Source organism: Aspergillus terreus, genomic scaffold, assembly GCF_000149615.1.
Source record: "Aspergillus terreus NIH2624 scaffold_3 genomic scaffold, whole genome shotgun sequence".
Lineage (NCBI taxonomy): Eukaryota > Fungi > Ascomycota > Eurotiomycetes > Eurotiales > Aspergillaceae > Aspergillus > Aspergillus terreus.
In genome coordinates, this window is record NT_165926.1 from 1,572,953 (window position 1) to 1,594,966 (window position 22,014).

Sequence of the window (22,014 nt, forward strand, 5' to 3'; positions counted from 1 at the left end):
GAATTGAACGAATCCAGCGAAAGGTTTCGGGCGGTTACCTCAAGCCTAGCATCCGTTTCGAGTTCTCGTACACAACGTAGCTGATCGAAACAGCCGGCGCAACCTTGAGGAGGTTTGGCGTAAGGCCCTTGTAGAACCCGCGGAATCCTTCCGTCTGGATGGTTTTGCGAGCGACATCGCCGATTCCGGTATAGGTGGCAGGGTGTAGGATTGTGCCTTGGGCTTGTAACCTGGTTCGAAGGACGTTGAGGGGATAGACGACCGAAGCACCCATGCCCCCGCTAATCGCACCGATGGCTCCTGTCGTGAAGTTGTTCAGGGGCACATCATCCTCGTGGCAGCGGTTCAGCCGGGCCTTGCGGGCGATTATGAAACGCTTGAGGTATTCGAAGGTCGATAGGTCAATGGCAGCATAGGGGAACATGCCGATAAGACCGAGCGGTAGTCCTCGAAAGAATCCGAATAGACCGTTTTTATTCCAGACTTTCCGAGCTGTGGCTGCGATGAGTTGGTTGCCTTTTAGGCCACCTTCGACGGTTTCACATTGCATTCGACTGCAAACTTGTTAGACAAATCATTTCGAGTGGTGGGTGGTAAACTCACAATTTCAAGGTATCCAAGGGGTAAACGAAACATCTATCTCTTCGTTAGAAAACGGACCCGCGACAAGCGACGATCATACATACTGCGCTACCATTCCACCGCACCCTCCGGACAAGAACTGCGACGTAGGATGAAGCTTTTTAGGGTCATTGTGTCCTTCAAGACGAGCAAAGGCCCGTTTGGCGGACTAGATTATGTCAGTATTTGCAGTATTTTAGGAGTCGAGCAGTGGTCGAACCTCATATGCTCCAAACTTGATAGCCGACTCGGGCATAACCTTCAGCACGTTTAACCCGTTTCCTTGAACCATCATTAGCGCTCAAACTACCTCAACGGGCCTCAAGAGAACCAACCTGCGAACAGACTCCGTATTCCTCCAGCACGCCAGAGTTCTTTGACGGCATCTGCAAGCGTCCTGGACGCGCTCCCCACGGCTTGCAGCGGGGCGCCATCTTTCGCCGCACGGACGGCAGTGGTCTTCACGCCCGTCTGGGCAATGAGATAGACCTTCAGTCGGTCTAGGGGCGCCGTGGCTGTCCTGGATACGGCGCCTGCAATTCCGCCAGCAAGAAAATAACCTAATTGGGGAGTGTTCTCGGTCAACTTCTGTTCATAGTATCGAAAGGACATCCACATGGCGACGGTCCTGGGTATAGGCAGCCACTCCACTTCGAAGTCGCCGTCTAGGGATACAGAATCATTGTCAAACACGGCGCCGGGACTTGAGATCCCGTCGACTTCCGCGTAGGCAGAGGGGAGGAAGGCTGCCAAAGCGTGGGCTGGGAGGATAGTGTACAAAAACTGTTTGATGGCCAAGATATAACGTTTAAGAAACGAGTGGTCTGTACCTAAACCCTGTAGATCATTGATGTGGACATCTCCTTCCGGGTTTAGATTGCCCGTGGCCGTGTAGTATGACAGAACAGCATGCAGGTTGGATTGCGAGTATGCGGGTAGGAAGAGGAGAAAGTCCCTGCAGGAGGTAAAGAGTCAGTCACCAGCTCCGGCCGGGTGAGCTAATCCGATGGTCACGACCCGACATACCTCCATTCGGCATAAGAAATGACGCCATCATTATTCCTGTCGACGTCCGCAAAAAAAGCGTCTAGCTTGGCGTTCGAAACGGTGACTTCGGAGTTGGCAAAGGCCGCCCTCAGCTCCGCTTTATCGATTTCTCCGTTCTTGTTGCGGTCGATGCTCTGGAACAGCTTCCACAACCCGTACTCGGTATGGTCGACAAAGGAGTGAAATTCTAGCGACGATTAGGTTGGTAAGAAGACTGGCATCAGAGCCAGTTTGCTCGTGCAGGAAGACAAGTCCATGCCCGCAAAAGTATGGTCTTACCGGAATAATCAATGTACCCATCATCGTTGGCATCGACGGTCTTCATGATATTCCGCAGCATCCCATCCGCATTTTTGAGGGCTGTCCGACAGCGGTAACAGTCAGCTGGGCAACGAGACGCGATCCAGTGACGACCGGTGACGGGGGATGACTTGGGAAAACTTACGGTGATCAACCTTCTTCAACCCCTTCTTCAGACCATTGAGATCCAGGCGACCATCCTTGGGAACACCCAGACTCTCCCAGAGCTTAGCCACCCTCCGGTCACGTTCGTCTGTCGACTCTCCAGGTGTCATGATCGATTGAAGCGATGATTATCGGCTACCCGTCATTATTTTCTGAGGGGTCACGAGGATTCGGAACGGAGATAGATCCCTGGCGTAACAGGGAGAGAGGGACTGAAATGCTAGCGTGCGCATCGAACCGTGCAGTATAAAGAGGATCAAGCGAGAAACAAGAAGCGCGAGTGGTTGGTTGGCGTACAAGACAGCCTCCGAGCAACAGAAGAGCCCGATCACCATGAGAAATACGGCCGCGATGATTTGCTTCCTTACGACATCCGCCCGGAACAAACGCTGGCTCCGGCCCGGGTTCACGGGACTACCAGGGCCCAGCCCTACTATTCCCGATCCAGCGCTCACCTGACTTGCCGCCGCCAGATGTTATCAGCAGCGCCAGTATGATCAGATCTCTTCTGAGAAGAGAAATGCCCGGGGAGTGATATCGTCGTTGAGCGTTTCAGAGCTTTCCGTGTTTATGTTGTTGGTGGGCTCTGTCTGATCTTTCGTCCTCTCATCTGGTGGAGTTGGGTTTATCCGCAACGGACCTCTATCAATCTACACCGAGGCCCCATAGCATGACAGCCCTCCCCCAAGGCATATCCGATCAGTTGTATGTGGCTCTTTTCTGAACGGAGCAAAATTCATGGCTGCCAACTACTGGGTGTCGACCCAGCGTCGACATTGGTTGTTCACCCGAGAGCGCCTGGCAGATATCCGAGAGGGGTTCAAGGAGCGAGATAAAGTCGCCCATTCTCAGTTTCCTTTGCCGGATCAAAGGTTACTCAACATCTACTTCAGTCAACGTAAGTAGCTGTCTGGCCAACGCATGCCGTGTTCGAACTAACCCTCCATAGAGCTCATCAAGCTTGGAAAGAGAACCACCACCAGACAGCAGGCTCTGGCTACCGCTCAAGTATATATCAAGCGGTTCTACACCAAAAATGACATCCGACACACGAATCCGTACCTGGTAATCACCACTGCGTTCTACCTCGCCTGCAAAATGGAAGAATGCCCCCAGCACATCCGCTTTGTCGTCGCTGAGGCTCGCAGCTTCTGGCCCGGTAAATGGAACCACCCCTCCCGTCCCACCAGAAGCAAACTAACAACGACAGAGTTCATCGCCCCAGACGTCTCCAAGCTGGGAGAATGCGAGTTCGCGCTGATCTCAGAGATGAACTCGCAGCTCATCGTGCATCATCCGTACCGGACGCTGTCGGAGCTCACGCCGGAATTACAACTCACTTCGGACGAGGTGGCGCTCGCCTGGTCTGTCATCAACGACCACTATCTCACCGACCTGCCGCTGCTATACCCGCCCCACGTCATCGCTGTCATGGCCATCATCGTGGCCGTGGTCTTCAAGCCCAGCCAGACCAGCTTCCACGGGTCTGCTGGCCCGGCGTTGGCCGGGGCCATGCGCGACGGGGGCGTAAACCTCCTCGCCGCGTTGGGGGACAAGAACGGCAACGGGCCGCCCCGGATCCAGAAGCTAGTTGGGTGGCTTGCAGAGAGCGAGGTCGACATCAAGGCTGTTATCGAATGCACACAGGAGCTGGTATCGCTGTATGAGATATGGGAGCAGTATAGCGAGAAGCATTGCAAGGAATTGCTTGGGCGGATGGTCAAGAGTAAGAACCTGGACAAATGAAGGGGATTCATGTAGGAGGTCTGGTCTGAACGGCGTTTTGGGGTGCCGGGTTGTTTTAGCGAAATTGCATTGTGCATTATTATTCCATAGGCATTGTTGGCATGAAACTATTACTAGCATGGACTGAATCGGAACTTATTATTATCAGGATAGTAGCCATTATCTTTTGTGGTATGATATATGTTCGAGCCGTCTGGCCGATGTAGACAGTGTCGGTACTGTTTTCGACCGTTTGTTGCAATGACACCTTTGTATACTTAAGGGTGGATATCCAAGAGTCCCATGATTCAAGAATCCCTCATCCCTTGCAGCACGCAGGAAAACGAGGTCGGGGTTATCCGAGGTGCACCTTGGCTTCTACGGCATGCTCGCTTTGTTTGCAGGTTATCGGTATGCATTGGATGTCTGGTGCAAGATATCCCGAATGCTAAATGCTGTCTGAGATGAAGTGCATGAACTCCTCGATGCAGGCAAGTAGATAGATCTGGTGCTTCAACGAGGAACGGAGATTCGCATTTCAGACATTGTATCACAGAAGTCGATCATGATGCAAACAAACAAAACAAAGAGCCATGATGTGATGTTTATTTTCTCTGGAAGATAACTGACCCAGTTGATAGATTCCAGTCCGAGGTGGTCCTACATAACTACATAGGTACCTGTCGTGGTCCCATACATGTAATTTGCGAAAGCTGGAGGCCACATATTACGCCATTTCGGTGTCTGGCTCGACCTCATTTGAATGAAGGGTCAAGTTGCCGGATCGTGTTCTATTTTGGTCAGGCAGATGTAGTTATCCCAGATCTGCCGGCGTTTACATACATACTCCGTACATGAACCCCATGTTTCAAGTAGAGAGTCCGGGGTGTTGAATGGAGAGACAGGCAGATGGGCGCTTGTCCAGACAACTCCCTCGTCGACCAGTGTCGGCAGGTTTTGGTCCACAGGCATGGATTGTGTTTCAATCCCTTGCTTGGGTGGTACGTACAGAGTAGATACGGAGCCTGTATCGTGGATTCTATCACGTTCGCCAGGTATCCCCGGGAGAAAGTATTCCGACAGGACTCCGTATACTGTGTACCTAGCTCAAGATTACTCTTTACTCTCCAAGCCAGAAGGCAGAGCAAACAAAGAGAGTCAGTCAGCAGGAGCTGCCTAAGCATGGTCGCCTGCGACTAAGGTATGGAGCTTGAAAGATATCTGATTAGCCAATCGGGTGATTAGTAGCATTCCTGATCCTTCCGCTGGTGGAGCTGGAATGAAGACGTTACTATTCCTGATGCTGTGATTCTTGCCACCCGCATTATTACGCCTACTCCGACAGAGGAGTACTTCGTAGAGTCAGTTGATCCAGGGAGATGAACGGACCAGGAAAGGAAACGGCAGATCATCCTGGCAAAGTCTGATAACCATCTCGATCATGAAAGGAATAGCATGATCCTCCTCGTAATCGGGTCGATCGCCACGAATCAACGCCCGGGGCAGTCGAGAGGGGTTGGGAGGCGACGATGGACGATTGGGGCACTTTGCCCCGGGTGGATAAATTCTCCAACCACCATGATGCAAGCGGATTGGGGCACCAAGCGGCGGTGAGATGGACGCTGGAGGAGCATCGCTTCAGGAACCACCGTGGTTGGTTTGGAACTACCTGTAGAAAAGCTCCATGGCCTCATGGGCGTCCTGGCGCCAGGACTGCCCTCCACCATGCAGGACACGTCCTCCCTGGCACCAATGACCGATGCCCGATGCCTGCAGGTGTGAAAATCCAGAAAGTCTGCTGCTCCAGGGCTCCGTCCATGTGTGGGTGGTACGTGCGGGCGTCTGTCGGAGCAGGGGCCTTGCCCGTCGGTTAGTGTTGCGTTGCATAAGGATGAAGAAGTGGTGGTGGTGGTGTGGTGTATCTGTGTTCCAGTAGCCGCCGTGCTTTCTCCCTAGGCCCTCCTAGTTGCAGGAGGAGTAGTCTAGTCCACTGCAGCCTGGCTGATCCACCGTATCCATGGCTAATTGTTCCCCGACGTCTAGACTTGGGGTGTGGTGCAGGAGGTCATTCTATCAGAATCGACCACCTACGATGGCCACTGGGGAGAACATCATGACCTCACTTGGAGAGATCATATTCTCCTAGCCCAGATAGTATTGTATGTACGATACGGTATGTCTTATGATGTACCTGACGAGGGAGGATATCCGCTACCCTCCAGGCTGTATACTCCGTAATAAGAATAGCATACAATAATCAGAACGTCGTAACTTGGAACGACTCCATCCGACCCAGATCAGGTGGGCGATGAAATTTTCCATTGGAAAACCCATCGAAGCCGCGAAGACCACAGGGCTTGCCAGAACCATGGAAAGGCCCAATCCTTAGTCAAAGATGGTCATGGTTGGGGCACTGGGATCCGCTGCAGGCTTTTCGCCAGAGGGAGGGGAGGGGAGACCAACTGGCACGGTTCAAGGGAAAGGTACCGAATAAAGCGGCAACGAATGAACCAGGCTGAGGAGGGGACGATGCTCCACCATCGGTTGCAAATCATTACCCGCTCTATGTCGCACTAGCAGAGGGTGCAGAAGCACTAAGGGGCAGCCACACATGCCTGTCTTCGGAAATGGGAGCCATGTACTCCGTACATTCCGTACCCCTGCGCAAGGCCAAACAGTGTAATATTTTTGATGTTGGAAGGAAAAGGTACGTAGGTAGTATCTAGATAATAAGGCCTATGATCCCTTTAAGGAGTAGTTATTATCATTGATGAGTTTACGGTGAGACATAATAAAAGTGCAAGTAAAGATACCTAATAATCCCGGCAATAATCAATAACCATGATACTAATGAATATGATCGATCCACACCCTACTCTGTACTATATATCTTGTATGCTTTATCGATCTTCTACCCTCTCCCTCGTATCAATACGGATACGCCCAAGTGATGTCTATCTAGGTAGGTAATAATAATACTTAATGTCTAACGGCCGTTGGTATCAGCCCACGAGAGCCCTAAAAACCAGGCTGATAGTAGTTGGAACCGGTCATCGGCCGACAAAAGCCATTGCATATTGGGTGTCAGAGAGAGTGGAGAGGTTGACCAGAAACGGCCTAGGGGGAAGTTTCGACGTCACTGCAGGTCCACTTAGCAGCCGCTCTAAGCCGTGTGACTTGCCGCTGATTGGCAACGAGTCGCAAGTGGCTGTCATGGTCCCACCAAACCAGATCTCAACACACGGTGATTGGCAGACCGGGCTTTGTCCTTGCCACGATGACTGGCCGGTGCAGACGCATCGGAACAGTGCTGATACACGGGGGGACCATACCACCCATACCAGGTAAATTACAGGTAATAGAGAGAGTCGTAATACGGCGGTAACTGCCCTTGCTGGGGCTGAGCAGTGGAGTCACCGACCACAACAACTTGCACCCCTCTTGCTCTCTCACGCTTTCTCGCCTCCGTCCAGTCCGGGTCCTTTTTCTTCCTCTCGTTTTCCATCCTTCTTGTCCCGCCTTCGATCCATTCCCCATCCCACACAGACCTCAAATCTCAACGACCACAAATTCGTTCCCCCCCGACCTTTCGTTGCGTTCACTTTCTTCCATTCTTCTTCCGTCTATTTCTTCGTCCATCATCCTTTAATTCAAAGTCTCCCATTCAGTTCGCATCCTGCGTGACTATCTCCATTCCATCCGACCCCTTGTCTCTCTCATACGCCCCATTCCCTGGGTACAATCTCCTTGTGTATTCCAACTAGGATTCCAGCGTGCTGGTCCTTGTTTGTCTCCACCGGAAACGATATATACCGTTTCCTTCTTTCTCTTCCCTCTCTCGCTTCGTATCGACCCGGTGTCAACATGTCGACCTTCTTCTACGGCCAGCAACAGCACCAGCAACACCCTCACCACGGCGCAGCCGCCCACATGCCCACCTCCAACAACCACCACGGTGGGCGTTCTCGACGGGGTCCCAAGATGGCCGCGCAGAACGCTCAGCGTCAGTTCCGGGGGGTGAAGAGCATGCGGGAGCTCGCCGAAGCCCCGGCGGTGACGGCTTTCCGCGCGAGATTCGAGGCTGGACGCTCCTTCGACCTCGATGATGACTTGGAGTTTTGCCCCGGCCTCCTGACTGAGGACGATGTATGCGTTTCCCCCTATCGATCCTAGGATTCGGTGTTGCCACGCCCCTAGACGACCAAGACGGAATGTTTGATTAACAGGTCTCCAGCTCCATTCCATTCACTCGGCCTCTTCGGATCGGTCTTCCCTGTCCAGCGGCTCCCCCGACTCCTCGCCCCTCCAACATCAGATCCAGCCGGTTCAGCAGGTCACCCCATCCATCTCCCTCTCGCCCGCGTCCGCCAACTCGTATGTTCACTCCGGGGTCACGGGTAACATGAGTCACGTGAACTTCCAGCAGCCGTCGGCGGTCCGCACCCGCAAGGTCATCCCGATCGTCAATCCTCACACGGGTATGACTCTGACCAGCCCTCCCACGTCCATCTCTCCGGGCTCGATGCAGAATGCCCAGCGGCGATGGTGAGGCCCGCTCAAGTCGCCATCACACTGGCAAGGGGCACCACGCCCATGACACGTTTTCTTATTCGCCTGGCTTCTGCATCATCGAGGTTCCCTAACCGCGGGTTATTAATTTCCGTTGACTTGTTCACTGTTTCGACACGGCCATCGCATCTATAACGACCAAACCGAATTTCTCCCCTTTGCTTCACGAGCGCAATCTACCTAAAGGGTCTCCCCCTTCGGTGATCCTCTGTATATACACCCTTTTCACTTCCTCTCGATGACGACTCTCCGCACATTTGGCTAGACTGATGCTTTCGACTTTCTGCGAGCGACGGCGCCTTGCGATTCGATTTCTTGCATTATTCGACATTCTACACGATACCTTGTTTCTATTTCTTCGGTTAGGGAAAATACGTATTTGTGGCCCACGGGGTTGGGGCCGCGATGATGTATAGAAAGTACAGCGAATTTGCCATGTGGGCGATTATCTACGGTCCGGAGTTTGCTTCTCGGTGTGCTTTGGCGACTTTGCACGTTACCCAGCGGTTTGCCAGATATCCACGGTCTGTTTGGTTTTTTGCTTGATTCTGTTTGGGTGGGTTGGTTTTGGTTTATCATGTTCCGGGATTCTAGAAAGGTGGAAACGATACACTACGTCTGCATTGTTGGGATTGCTGATTGTTCGGGATGTTTATTGTTGTGTTCTTGACCTATACTTCGCATATGTCCCTTTCTAAAACACTTGTGTTTCTTTTCATTCATGTATATGGGTTGGGGGATGGGTTGATATCCTATGTCGCTACTTCGAAACAGCCGACTGAAAATCCATGGACTGGATGCGGAGTTTGGAGGGTCTCTCGTCCTGTGCGAGGTTTAGACCGTTTTCATTTATGTTGAAAATAGCTGCGTCGTTGGTCGACTGCATATTTCGCTTCTGCTTCTGTGCTTCCGCGTTGATTCGTTCGGATGGTTTATTCTTGTATCTGGGGACTCCCGGAGAGTGATGTTGTATGATTTGTTTCGTTCTTAATCTTCCATCTTTTTCGTCTCTTTTGTCTATATGTCTGACTATGCGGGTGACTCCGTACATAGTGTGAATCACTTGGACCCTTCATCCATTATACTGCATTTGCTTACTGTAGACTCGAGTATGATAGGAACGTAGGTACGTACTATGCCAGCAGTACACGACAAGTGAACATCCGAGGTATTCTATATTAAAATAGAATCGACCTCCGCCTGTCCGACAGGAACCCCACTTGACCAGGGAATACCCAGTATCATTGACAGAGTGGCCACTGCTGCCATGGATGCGATATGCATGACGTCACCGGTGACAACCACCCGGATGTGTAATATGGATTCTCTTATATCAGGGTAGCATGCCTTACCCACTGCTACTCTATCCATCACACATCAATTGAATTTACTCATCTGTGAGTCCAATTGCCCCATTAGCCGCCTCCTTAATGGATATACTGACCGGCATCAAGAATAGAACCGAACCACAACCATGTCTCTCCTTCGTACCTTCAACACTCGTCTCCTGCAGACGGCGAAACCCGCCCCCTACACAGCCCTCTCCTCCTTCCACAGCTCATCCGTCCGTCCCGGGCTGAAAGAGAGCGATCACAGTAGGTTCCATGACACTACACCCCCCATGGCACCGGAATGGCGCAGGCTGACGCAGCAGACCGCGACAACCTGGACCATGTCTACGAATCCGAGAAACAGGAACAGCTGAAGAGCTCCAAAGAGGGCAAGGCGAAGTGGAAGCAGGAACTTGCTAGTAACAGCGAGGCTTCGGTATGGTCCCCCGTCCTCGGCCTCCTGCGTGCGGCGTGTTTCGGATAAGCGCCGCCGGAGTGTGCATTGGGTTCGAACTGGTTTGGCTAATGCAGTCTGTAGGTCAAGGCGGATCGCGGCGAGACCGACAGCGACAGTAAGGACTTCAACGAGATGCAGCAGAAGACGAAGCATCTGCCGAATCAGAAGTGAATGCGTTGCGTCTGTGGCTGGGGAGGCGTTTCGATAGGTGTTAGTGGTTGGCGGTGTGCCTTTACTGTATCTACTCTACGCAACCGGGACTGGATCCGGAGGGTGCGATGAACATGATTGAATTCGTCGGAAAAGTACTCTAACTCCATATAACCATGATATAACCGTGGAGAAACAATCACAACAGATGTAGTCTTCGCCCGTATAACCGTATGAAAATCAATCCCATGCGCCAGTGCCCAACCTGTACAGCTCGCTCATTTCAACAGCACAATCAGAATGACCAGAGTGATAATCAAGCCGATGATGGTCATCATGCTCCAGTTCTCACTGGCGCTCCGCCGGAACTTGTCCAACCGTCGTCGGGCCCCGTCCAGACGGGTCTGATGGCGTTCTACATGCCCGTCGAGATCATCCAACAGCGCAACATGGCCGTCCAGTTCATCTCCAATCTGGATACTGAGCTGGTGTTGCCGGCCGATCGACTCGCCGAGCCGGTCGAGCTGCTCATCCTGATCACGGAGGACCTGGTCATGATGACTGTAGATCTGCTCGTTGGACATGGCCGACGTGTCCGCCCCCTGCGGCGACGGAGAGTCGCGGTACGGCTGGAACAGATTGCGCCGGTTAAGCTCGTCGTCCTCGGCGGCGGCGGCATCCATGAACCGGACGGACTTGGAGGACGGATGCTGCGGCACGGGCTGTTTGAGGTCGGGCGCGGAGCCCTGCTGGACGTTGGGGAACTCGGGCGACGCCCGAGTCGGGTCGTCGTTATTGGCGGACGATTCTGGCCGGTGAAACTGCGCCGAGAGCTCCTGGTACTGCGATTGCAGGTGACCCAGCTGGTCTCTCAGGTCGGTGGTGTCGTCGTTGTTTGTCGCGGCCCGACCGGCACAGTCGGCTTCCACCTTGGCGATGCCGTCGCGCAGGGATTCGAGCGAGCGGGAGATCTCCCCATCTTGGCTGTTCGGTTCTAGGTTCAGCGAGATCGCCCGCTGGCGTTCCAGAAGCGACAGCTTGATGTGATCTGCAAGGAGGAAGAGCTGCGATGGATTTGTCATGGCGAAAGAGAGAGGATGCGGATCTTCGTTGTCTTGCGGTCGGAGAGTCGCAAGGATTGCGATATGATCGGAGGAGGACGAGAAGACGTGGCTGTTTGAGGTGTCGCAGTCGTTTTAGTGCTGACCTCACGACAATGCGGAGAAGGCGCCTGCGACAGGCCGAGGACGTTTCAGACGGGGACACGGATGAACTGGCTAGTCATCAGGTGGAAGAGGAAGAGGATTGGGTAGGTCAGAGATCGCCGCGGATCGCAGGGGTGAGATGGAAGTCGTCTAAATGGGTGTGGTGATGATGATGACGACGGATGGAAAGAGAGGAGGTGAGGCAGTCTCTCGGCCGGCGGCGGACTGATCAGCCGCTTTCCGCCCTGTGTTCTCCCCGCAATGGAGTTTCCCCCCTCCATACATCCATCTCCGTTCATCCGCTCATACTTCCTCCTTTCTTCTCTTTCTCCCTCTCTCTCTCTTTCTCTCCTGTACAACCATCTGACTTCAGCCACCGTGTAACCCTCATGGGCACCTCCCGCGGCTATTGTTTCATCATTTCACCCCTTTGGCAACCCGACGGACGATCCATCCTCGATCACCGCATCCTCCCTTCCCCTGTCTGCGCCCATCCATGTGTCACCGTCGAGTGAGAGTCGTCCAGATATAAGTACATCGGAAGAACGACCGGAAGAAGGCTCCCCGACGGAGTTGCTTGAATATGAGCCTCGAAGAACTCCTTGCGATGGAGGCGAATCTCGACCGAGATGAGATCGTGGACCTACGCTCCCTTGATTACGTCTCCAGCTACGATGACCATCTGATGTGTCCCATCTGCCACTGTCCTTTCATCCGCCCCGTACGCTTGAAGTGCGACCATGTGTTCTGTCAGAAATGTCTCAACACCGCCATCACCAGCTTTGCCGCCGGTCGAGACGAATTCACGTGTCCTACCTGCCGAACGCCGACAAGAGATGTCTACCTCAACGTGCCCCGGCTTTTGATCAACATGTGCGATGACATTCGGGTCAAGTGTCCGTTCTGGGCGGAGGGCTGCACGGAGATCGTGCCCCGCGGTCATGTGCAGTCGCACGTCGACAAGTACTGTAATTACCGCCTTATGGATTGTCCGAATCCCTTGTGCGACAGGAAGACCCGCAAGAAGGACCTCCACCCGGAAAACCGTTGCATGCACGAACTGCATACCTGCACGCGCTGCGAGGAGGAAGTCATGGAGCAAGATTACGAGGTATGTATGCCCAGTCCTCACGCATTCAACTGCTAACCCTCCACAGGAACATGTCCACGAACTCTGCCCTAGTCTGAAGACAACGTGTCCTGACTGCCACACCACCGTGTTCCGCAAGGCCCTGCGCGAACATATCGAAACCTGTCCTGAGGCAATTCACTGCTGCGCCGCATCCAAATACGGCTGTCCCGTCAAGGTCAAACGGGCCGAGCTGGTAGCGCACGAGCAAAGCTGCCCCCTCATCACGATGGGGCCATATTTTGAAGCGCAGAACGCACGTCTCGACTCGATGGAGTTGACGATCCGCCATTTGCAGCAGCGCAACGAGATCTTTGAGGACGGGATAGCCAACATCCGCTCGACGCTGGTCGAGTCAACGCGCGCACTATCCGCTCGCAACGCCGACCCCGGCCCGTCATCGTCGTCGAACCCGCCCCGCGATGACCCGTTACAGGTAGACAACGGCAACGTCTTTTCCTCTCCGGCAACCACATACCTACTTTCGCTACACGAGTCGCTGCGCGAAGAAGTTGGGCAGCTGTCGCATGCGATCACAGATCTTGATGCCCGCGCCAGCATGGCCATCATGAATGAGTGTCTCCGCCTCAAGGAGGATATGGCACACACCAACGCTGCAGTTGGCAGCATCCGCATGCAGGTGCAGTGGCTCATGAACCCGCGACTGCACCAGCCGCAGCGGGCTGGCATGCGCACCAACAACGGGAACAGCAACACAGAGTCGCACACGGGGCAGCTCGGCTCACCAGCAGCAGGGCCCAGCAATTCCGCGGGACCGTTCCCGGGGCTTCTTCGACCGCGTCGCTTAAGTGATAGCGGACGGGAGGGGACGAAGCTGTGATGATGAATAATGACTACTTCAGTGGAGATACCAGGTATGGTTATGTATATAGGTTGGTTATGACATTCTCCGGACGAGATACCTTACTTAGTATTAGTTCCTAATGCACACTGGTAATTACAGGGATCAGAGAACGTTCTGCGCATTGACATGCATGAGCTGCAGGCATCTAGCGTATCCCACATGCGCAACCGCAATGTACACGTATGTACAGTCTAGTTTATTCATCATACATAAAAACATGGCGCGGGCCACCACTACCACAACGGCATCGGCACGACATTCTCATAATCCACATTCTCCTCGACGGCCTCGATGCGATCCCCACAAGTCCCAAAGATGCGATCCCACAGCCGCGTCTGCTTCCCATAGTTGTGACTCTTCCGCCAGCCCTTCCGATGGTGCAAATCGTGGTCCTCGACGACAATCTCAGCGCCGAGCATAGTCAACAGCCAGTTCAGCGTGGACGGCACAGACGTATGCACGCGCAGGCCGCTGTGGCCAAACACCTCGGCGAAGACGACATACTGCTGGCAGATCCACCACTCGTAGAAGCCGAGTGGGAGGCCAATCGCACGCAGGGTGAAGAAGGTCATCATCGGCACGGCGACCATGTCGCCGAACTCCTGCTCGTGGTCGGCGTACGCGGCGAGCAGCGGGTTCGGGTGCTTGGTGAGGTGGTGGGTGCGGTGGAAGCGCCACAGCCACGGCACGTCGTGCATCAGCCGGTGGTACCAGTAGAACCAGAAGTCGAGCACGATGCCGTACACCCCGATCTGCAGCGGCAGCCACGCCCAGTCCAGCTGCGCCGGCAGCTGCGCTTGCCGATAGCACAGCCACACCGACAGCGCCAGCCGCGACCCCGTCGTCTTGTACAGCGAGTGCACGACCTTGGACACGCCAACGTCGGGCACGCCGTCGCGCGCGTGCTGCCCGTCCAGGAAGCCATACACATGCGCCAGCCGCCGCAGCACGTGCACCTGGTAGATGACGTTCGCGTTGATCGCGAAAAAGTACAGGTTGAATACAGCGAAGCCGGACAGGTTGCGCCCCGTCGCCATCGCCCACACCTGCTGCAGCGCGAGCGGAATCGCCGCGTAGAACAGCACCCACCGCTGCAGCGACCACTGCGGCATGTACGGCAGCTTGCTGCCTGCATCGAACACGGGCACCTCCTTGTCCAGCGCCACCGGGTGCGCACCAAGCAGGTCTATCGCCCAGTGGTGGATCGACCATGTGTCGCGGCTGGCTGTGCGCCAGGTCGACTTCATCGAGTCTTTAGGGTTGGGGGCGGGCATGTCGACTCTTCACTCGGTCAACAGTTGCTAAGAAGATGAGGGGTGTTTGCCTAGCCTGAGCGTGTTGGACGCAGGCAGGCAGGCGGTTATATATGCTAGCATCATGGAAAGGTCGGTTGGAGACAGCAGAGGGCTACTACATGTGAAGAGTGGTGTTCGCAAGGCATGCTTAGAAGGGAATCGAGCGGCTGCAGATCCTCGCAGTGATCGCCTTATTCAATCATCCCCAACAAAATCCTGGGGTTCGGCCGGCTCCACGTGAAACCCCGCTCAGAACCGAGGGGTACAGAGGAATGAGATAGTTCATGGCGAGTACATCTTGAATGAAGACATGTCTGATTGAGCGGGATTGGTTGCATGCTTCATAAGAGTTGTGTACCTAGATCATACATGTGTTGTCTGTCGGTTGAATGTGATGTTCCGAATATATATACGGAGTATGTACTACATACACAAGTCGTTTTACACATGCTTCGCACATGGCATGGCAAATGCATGCATAAGAATGCCTGTACGACTACTGTAAACAATAAAAAAAGTGAATAAAAAACAACATTCTCTCCCACAGATTTACTTCGTAGAGGGAGGGAGAGAGGGGTTAAAAAAAAAAAAGGAAAGCCGAACGCGGGGGTCGAACCCGCAACCTTGAGATTAAGAGTCTCACGCTCTGCCGATTGAGCTAGCCCGGCCGCGCTTGTTGAGGAGCGAACCAAATTTGACATTATGACTAGCCCATATGCGATCGTACCCACAAGGAGGCAAGCATAAGATACATCGCATGGGTATTGAAACTAATCCTACAGCGCTCAATCTAATAACCGTATCCCCCGTATCCACCTCCATACCCCTGCCCATACTGGTGACTACCATGGCCTCCATGGCCTCCATGGTGCCCTCCATGGTGCTGTCCATGTTGTCCATGACCCTGATGATGCCCATATCCTCCCTCTTGTCCATAGTAATCCGAACTATGTCCCCCATGACCATGACTACCGCCGTGACTATACCCGCCGGAATGCTGCTGATCCTGGTGATGCGACGGATAATGAGGCTGCGACGAGGTCGGGTATTGGTGCTGCGTCTGGGGTGCACCCTGCGAGGACTCGTCCCTCGATGAACCGCCCAGCCCCAAACTCGACAGCGTGCTACTCAGTTTGTCCAGTTTCCCAATCCCCGGGATGGGCAGACTGGACAGCTGCTCCCATGGAAGCGAAGATGAGCTCTGCGACTGCTGCGACTGCTGCGGCTGCTGGTAGTGGTGTTGTGCCGGCGGTGCGCCATATCCATGAGCCTGCGTCTGGCTGTATCCCGCTCCTCCATGGCCATGACCCTGTCCCTGCGCGTGGCTGTGTCCCACCTGGCCGCCGTTGTTCTTCCCAGCCTTCACTCCCTCAGCGCTGAGGATGTCGTTGAGGCCGGCACCGCGGTCGCTCCGCGAGTGGACCCAGCCTTGAACAGCCTCGTACATCGTCCGGTGCGCCTCATTGTGCATGTCCCGCACAGCGGGGTGATGGAACACGTGCAAACAGTCGTCCAGGACCTGCTGCTCGGGGATGTCGACGTTCTGCCAGGCGTGCAGGACGCGGGGCGTGACGTACTTGAGGATGGCGGAGGCGACGTGGCCAGCGGGCTCGTTGAGGATGTTGGAGAAGTGGTCCTTGGACAGCAGCGAGTGGGTGGGATCGGTGCAGTGGGGGTCAGTCCAGGGCTCGAACTGGTGCTTGCCGGAGGCGTCGATGACGCTGGCGGAGCCGCTCTGCAGCGACTTGGAGGCCGCGTTGATCAGCGGGCGAACAAACGGCGCCAGCAGCGACATGACGAAGACGGTCAGCGACTCGGTGATCTTCTCGACGAGCGCCTCCAGCCCGGGAATCTTCTCAATGACGGACGACAGCTTGCGCACAACCCGATCGCGGAACTCGAGGATGGGGTAGATCTGCGCGATGGTCTTTTGCGGGTCGAAGCTGCTGGTGGCTGGTTGCGCGGGCTGCGACTGCGACTGCGGCGTCGACGCCCGGTGCGGGGTGCTGTCGCTGTCACCGAAGGCACGAGAGACCTCCGTGGCGTACCCGGAGTGGGTTCCGGAGTGCTGGTTCGCGGCCTGCTGCGCCTCCGACCGACGCTTCAGCTCCTCGGCCTGAGCGACCAGATCCTTGGTGCCGGGGATCTTGCCGAGCAGTGAGATCAGCGCGTTGCCGGAGCCGCTGGACGAGCTGGACTGGGCGTTGCCCAGCGCCGTGTCCATCTCGTTGACCTCGGACTGGGTAAAGTGATCCGTGGCCTCGCCGAGCATGGAGTGGAAGAAATCCACCATGCCAAAGGTGCCGGTGACGAGCGGGAAGACCTGGCGACCGTGCAGGTTGATCTGGGTGGCGGAGCCGGTGTGCGGGAAGACATTGTGGAAGCCCATTTCGCGCAGGGCGAGCTCGCAGTAGTTGGTGTGGGCGGCGAAATCCTCCAGCGTGTGTAGACCCTGCCCGAGACAGCGCAGCGCCTCGCAGAGGTCCTCCTCGTTGCCCTTGCGGTGTCCGCCGTGGGTGTACATACGGCCGTAGTGGATGCTGCGGGCCAAGCTGTATTTGACGTATCCGGCGCTGGTGGCCCAGTCGCCGCGCTCGTTGGCGATGTAGTTCTTCATGCCGGTGTGGGGGTCGATATCGAGTTCGACCTGGCGGATAGGGGGGCGGAGGCGCTGGTCGTACTGGCGGGCATCTTGGTTATCGGCGTAGTCTTTCGGGTTGCTGATGGGTCAGCTATACGAACTCGGGGGAGAGTGGAGGGGGAACGAACTCGATATGCTCCTCGGGACGGTAAACACCCAGGCGCTCGGCGGTGACCTCAAACTCGGCGGTGGCGTAACCAAATGTCATGAAGGAGAGGATCCAGACCAGAACGCGGATGGTATCGGCGGGGAGACTCTTGAGGGTTCCGACATCCATTGCCTGGGAGCTGGAGGGGTCAGCTTGACGTGGATGACGGAGGCCACAGATGCACGTACTAATCACGCAGCCAGTTTCCAAAGTAGACGCGTTTGACCATGTTAGAGGTCCACTTGTGGCCTTTGATAAATGCGATCGTCTTGAGCATGTCTTCGATGTCGCCATGGCGCCAGTTTTTGCCCTCGACGGCGGAGATGGAGGCGATATCTGTGGGATTAGTACTCGGTCAGTCAATGGAGCATGAATATGGTGGGGGACGTACTGCCGGCGCCGAATGCATGGGCCTGGGGAAGGAGGACGAGAAGGAGGGCCAGGATGAGCAGGGCATTCCAGCCCGATCTCAGAGGGGAGGCCATTTTGGGGTGATGGTGAGGGTAGATTGATTGAGGAAGATCATAACATACGAGAGAAAGAGAAGTTGCGGGGCACGCTGAGGCTTAGTAGGGTAGGCCTAATAGGGCATCAGCCGCAAAAGATCAGCCCGAGCTAAGCCTTTACACCGTCTTGTCATGATGAAGTAATTCTTATCATTCTAGAAGTATATATTATTAATTATTTTGCACAATAGATTAATATAGATAAATTAATTAATGCTAAGACTTCCATTTCCAGAATCATTTTAGGCATTTCGCTCTAACATCGGCGGTATACTAGTACCTAGTATATGTACTCCTCCCCCCCAATAAACTTACTCAACATCCACTCCCAGAGCCTTCAGCACCAACAGCGACAGCCCCTTAAACGTCAGGGACGAGGAAAAGCTCCTGGAATGGAATGTTGAGTCCAAATGTCTTGAACAGCCAGTTGCGCAGCTCAGCCCCAATCATGCTGTCCAGCCCATATCCCCCAACGCTGGATCACTCTAGGGCGAAGTCGTCCACCGACAGCATCAAGACCCCCGCACGTCTCTGCATGAGACACTCAGCGACGACCCCCATGGCGCCATCCACCCTGTCCGGTGAAGATGAGGCCGAGCTGAGAAATGGGCTGGGGTCGACCTGAGCAAAGCGACCTGCACATCCTGGGAGTTGCGTGGCGACGTCAGGAGGATCTTGTACCCCGTCTTCATGGCAGCCAGGACCACGATGGGATTTCGGATATCGCCCACCCCCATATACGCCACGGGTTCGTTCTCCGCCTGGGGCCCAAGGCGAGCCTCCATCCAGTGCGCCCCATAGTTGACCGTGGTGGCCAGTTGGGACCACGTTATGTAGTTCCAGCATAGATGTCCATTCACTGAGGCCGCGGCTTTCACCCAGAGACTGTGTGGGCGCTCGGTCGCTAACTGGTCCACTACTTCGAAAAGCGTCCTCATGACGATGCTGATTTGGGAATGGACAAAGATGATGAGAAGGGTGTTCTCACAAAACAGAGGATTCTAGCGAATATGCACATCTTGTAAGGTCTTCTACTACGGTACGAACCCATATGCTGATATCTATGCTTCATCCTTCTCTTTGTTGAAGGACGCCGGGTCGGCGGCCGTCAAGTCAGCACGGACAGGCCCGAATAGGGCCGCGGTCTTACATCGGTAAAGCCTAGACTAAGCCTTCCTCGATGGATCCTCATCTCACTCGCAGGCGGGTCGCACCCACATGCCTGCATTCGGGGAATGCGGTACTGGAGCAGGGATCAGATAAAGAAAACGCTTACTAGGAGGAAGAGGGGCGGAACGATCTGCTTCCTCGTGTTGGATTACTCTCCCTCTTCATATTCCCTCTCTCTGTCTCCAGAAACACATCATCATCGACCTCACATACTCCCGTACTCCCTCACAATGCCGATTACCAGCGATATCACCATCGACGTCTCCAAGTTCCGCCCGGAGAACGTCACGGAGCCAACAAAGAAAGCCGCTGCGCTGCTGGAGAGCATCACCACCGGCGGACCGCGATGGTGGGAAGTTGGCATCGAGAAGTACCGTGGGATGCGGGAGCTGGGTCAGACGCCGCTGCCTAAGCCCGTCTATCTCCCGGAGGCTATTGATGGCACTGTTCCCTCCCGTGACGCTAACCGGGAGATCCCCATCCGCATCTACAAGCCCGATAACGGCCAGCCCAGCAAAGGCATCTTCCTGCACTTTCATGGGGGCGGTTTCGTGCTGGCAACGCACAAGCAGTGAGATTTCTCACCTCCCGAAAAAAGCAGACATGACGGTTAATTATTGTGCCAGCTCCGATAGCATGCTCCGTGAATACGCCAACAAGTGCCAGCTCACAGCCATCTCAGTCGGCTACCGTCTGGCTCCGGAACATCCCTACCCGGCCGCCGTGCACGATGCCATCGATGCCACCGAGTTCCTGGCGGACCATGCGGCGCAGGTGTACGGCGGGCCCCTCCGGTTTCTGGGTGGAGAGTCAGCAGGGGCCTGTCTCGCTATGCTGTCAGCCCAACAACTGATGCGGTCGCGGCCCAGTCACACGCTGTCTGGTCTCGTACTTCCATACGGCTTTTTTGATCTGGGCCTTGGCCTGCCCACAGTGGCCCACTCCACTAAGCCGCTCATGATCAACTTGGCCATCTTGGAGCGGTTCAACGGCGCTTATGTGCCGAACATGAGCGCCGCTGAGCGCAGGAGTCCTCGCGTCTCTCCTCTGTACGAGGATCTCCAGGCTCTGGTGGCGGGCATTCCCGCCGGCTCGTTGCCTCCCGCGCTCTTCCTCTGCGGGACGGAGGATCCGTTGCTGGATGACACGATTCTGATGAGCTCCAAGTGGAGTATCGCCGGTGGAGAGGCGATCGTCAAGATCTACCCCGGCGCCACTCATGGTTTTACTGCGTTTCCCGGCTTGCCCGTGGCAGATGAGGCTAATGCGGTGACTCTGGACTTTATGCGGGAAAAGCTGGGCGAGTCGGCGTGATTGGGGCAGTTGGTCACGATGGGTAGTTAGTTACAAATAGGAATTGGGTCTTCTTTCCATGATGAGTAGCTGTCTACATGGCACACATTAGTACATGTCGTACCCCCTTGGTAAATCTTATCACAAACGTGCTGTCGGAGGCTCCTGAATCATGCACACTCTCTCTACGCGAAATAGTGCGCTTGTTGGTTGACAACAATCTGAGCGGCTGAGGTTGGTGCCACGGCCATTGTAATGAACGAAGTAACGATGGGACGGAGATATGAACGCTGTTACAAGACATAGCAGGGGCCAATTGCGTATACAGTTCCATTTAGTCTCGAGGCATGCAGCGCCATCTGCGCCAGCACAACTAGTGCTGACCAACGAACAGATCTAAACCGCCGACGAGCTTCTGGCGGCCACTATCTACTGCAGGTGGTCTAGGAGGATGTGAAAGCACCGACAGGACATGCTCTTGCTGAGGCGCCCCATTTAAACCAACAAGTACGTAAGCGACTAATGCATCTCAGACTCTTCGGGGTGGGCAGATCTTAAGGGCGATCTTACTTAGGTGGTGGGCTGTGTGGCCTCTTTTACTACCTCGTGTGATTTATAAAGGGTAGCCATGCAGTCGTCAGTTGAACAGGTATAGGGAAGTATCCTATGTGATTAGAATGTCAATATATCATACATTTTTAGAGTAGGTGGCTGTTCGGTCTACATCGTAATGGATCTCCACGCTCTCAACACCACCACCACCGCCACCATTGATCCCGCCTTGCAGATCTTTACAAACCCGTCTGATCTGAAACGCACCACCTGAGATCTCTGTTGAGAGCGCAAAGTCCGCCGTGACCGCGTCAAACCCCGATGCGGCCGGTGCAAGAGAACCGGTCAAACATGCATGAGATACGCCGTCGCCATGGCTGGGGCGGGTGTACACAATACGACCCTCTATTTGGAGCAACAGTGTTATGTTGCGGCAAGATCGCATCTCGAGATGGCCGAAACGCACATGGAAAGCTCATCCTTGAACCTCGAAACGGTGCAGACATTGATCCTCATTGCTCGCTATGAATTCACCCGGACGCTTGCTACACGAGCCATCATCACCATGGCGCGACTCACGCAGCTCGTCCGTCTGTTTGAACTCGACAACCTCGATCGGCGAGAAACCCCGAGTGCTGCGTCCCAGCATCTCCAGAAGATCCAGGAATCACGCAACATATTCTGGATCGCCTACGGCTTGCATTGCCACTCATCGATCCTCTTCTCGCGATGCGAGCCGATCGATATAGAAACAGTATGTGCTCAGCCCTACCATCCAGACCCCCTGTCGAGCCCGACTCACGATGCGAAGATCCACACTGCACTCCCCCTCGACAGAGCGCGAC

The 22,014-nt window shown here is 54.8% G+C and overlaps 10 protein-coding genes and 1 non-coding gene across 11 annotated transcripts; 5 read left to right on the forward strand and 6 right to left on the reverse strand.

The window, feature by feature from the left end:
• Positions 1-34: 34 nt before the first annotated feature.
• Positions 35-2,243, reverse strand: ATEG_02454 (calcium-binding mitochondrial carrier protein; the record flags this gene model as incomplete). Its single annotated transcript, XM_001211632.1, has 8 exons — positions 35-554; positions 604-636; positions 687-790; positions 842-903; positions 957-1,576; positions 1,648-1,855; positions 1,948-2,028; positions 2,114-2,243. 8 exons carry the CDS (start codon positions 2,241-2,243, stop codon positions 35-37), a joined length of 1,758 nt encoding a protein of 585 aa, XP_001211632.1.
• A 628-nt stretch (positions 2,244-2,871) lies between these two features.
• ssn8 (cyclin-dependent protein serine/threonine kinase regulator SSN8) lies at positions 2,872-3,879 on the forward strand (the record flags this gene model as incomplete). The annotated part of the gene is made up of 3 exons (XM_001211633.1): positions 2,872-3,031; positions 3,083-3,292; positions 3,344-3,879. The coding sequence occupies 3 exons, from the start codon at positions 2,872-2,874 to the stop codon at positions 3,877-3,879; spliced, it is 906 nt and encodes a 301-aa protein (XP_001211633.1).
• A 734-nt stretch (positions 3,880-4,613) lies between these two features.
• Positions 4,614-5,042, reverse strand: ATEG_02456 (uncharacterized protein; the record flags this gene model as incomplete). The annotated part of the gene is made up of 3 exons (XM_001211634.1): positions 4,614-4,649; positions 4,702-4,883; positions 4,961-5,042. 3 exons carry the CDS (start codon positions 5,040-5,042, stop codon positions 4,614-4,616), a joined length of 300 nt encoding a protein of 99 aa, XP_001211634.1.
• A 345-nt stretch (positions 5,043-5,387) lies between these two features.
• On the forward strand, positions 5,388-5,732 carry ATEG_02457 (uncharacterized protein; the record flags this gene model as incomplete). Its single annotated transcript, XM_001211635.1, has 1 exon — positions 5,388-5,732. One exon carries the CDS (start codon positions 5,388-5,390, stop codon positions 5,730-5,732), a length of 345 nt encoding a protein of 114 aa, XP_001211635.1.
• Positions 5,733-7,722: 1,990 nt separating this feature from the next.
• Positions 7,723-8,407, forward strand: ATEG_02458 (DUF4452 domain-containing protein; the record flags this gene model as incomplete). The annotated part of the gene is made up of 2 exons (XM_001211636.1): positions 7,723-8,004; positions 8,093-8,407. The coding sequence occupies 2 exons, from the start codon at positions 7,723-7,725 to the stop codon at positions 8,405-8,407; spliced, it is 597 nt and encodes a 198-aa protein (XP_001211636.1).
• A 2,236-nt stretch (positions 8,408-10,643) lies between these two features.
• On the reverse strand, positions 10,644-11,447 carry ATEG_02459 (syntaxin family protein; the record flags this gene model as incomplete). The annotated part of the gene is made up of 1 exon (XM_001211637.1): positions 10,644-11,447. One exon carries the CDS (start codon positions 11,445-11,447, stop codon positions 10,644-10,646), a length of 804 nt encoding a protein of 267 aa, XP_001211637.1.
• A 706-nt stretch (positions 11,448-12,153) lies between these two features.
• Positions 12,154-13,540, forward strand: ATEG_02460 (putative TRAF-like signal transducer; the record flags this gene model as incomplete). The annotated part of the gene is made up of 2 exons (XM_001211638.1): positions 12,154-12,681; positions 12,728-13,540. 2 exons carry the CDS (start codon positions 12,154-12,156, stop codon positions 13,538-13,540), a joined length of 1,341 nt encoding a protein of 446 aa, XP_001211638.1.
• A 257-nt stretch (positions 13,541-13,797) lies between these two features.
• ATEG_02461 (sterol desaturase family protein) lies at positions 13,798-14,838 on the reverse strand (the record flags this gene model as incomplete). The annotated part of the gene is made up of 1 exon (XM_001211639.1): positions 13,798-14,838. One exon carries the CDS (start codon positions 14,836-14,838, stop codon positions 13,798-13,800), a length of 1,041 nt encoding a protein of 346 aa, XP_001211639.1.
• Positions 14,839-15,454: 616 nt separating this feature from the next.
• On the reverse strand, positions 15,455-15,527 carry ATEG_10456. Its single transcript has one exon. It is a non-coding gene; the product is annotated as a tRNA-Lys (tRNA).
• Positions 15,528-15,649: 122 nt separating this feature from the next.
• Positions 15,650-18,133, reverse strand: ATEG_02462 (Het-C domain-containing protein; the record flags this gene model as incomplete). Its single annotated transcript, XM_001211640.1, has 4 exons — positions 15,650-17,579; positions 17,629-17,787; positions 17,837-17,984; positions 18,040-18,133. 4 exons carry the CDS (start codon positions 18,131-18,133, stop codon positions 15,650-15,652), a joined length of 2,331 nt encoding a protein of 776 aa, XP_001211640.1.
• Positions 18,134-19,554: 1,421 nt separating this feature from the next.
• On the forward strand, positions 19,555-20,638 carry ATEG_02463 (alpha/beta hydrolase; the record flags this gene model as incomplete). The annotated part of the gene is made up of 2 exons (XM_001211641.1): positions 19,555-19,895; positions 19,951-20,638. 2 exons carry the CDS (start codon positions 19,555-19,557, stop codon positions 20,636-20,638), a joined length of 1,029 nt encoding a protein of 342 aa, XP_001211641.1.
• Positions 20,639-22,014: the final 1,376 nt, after the last annotated feature.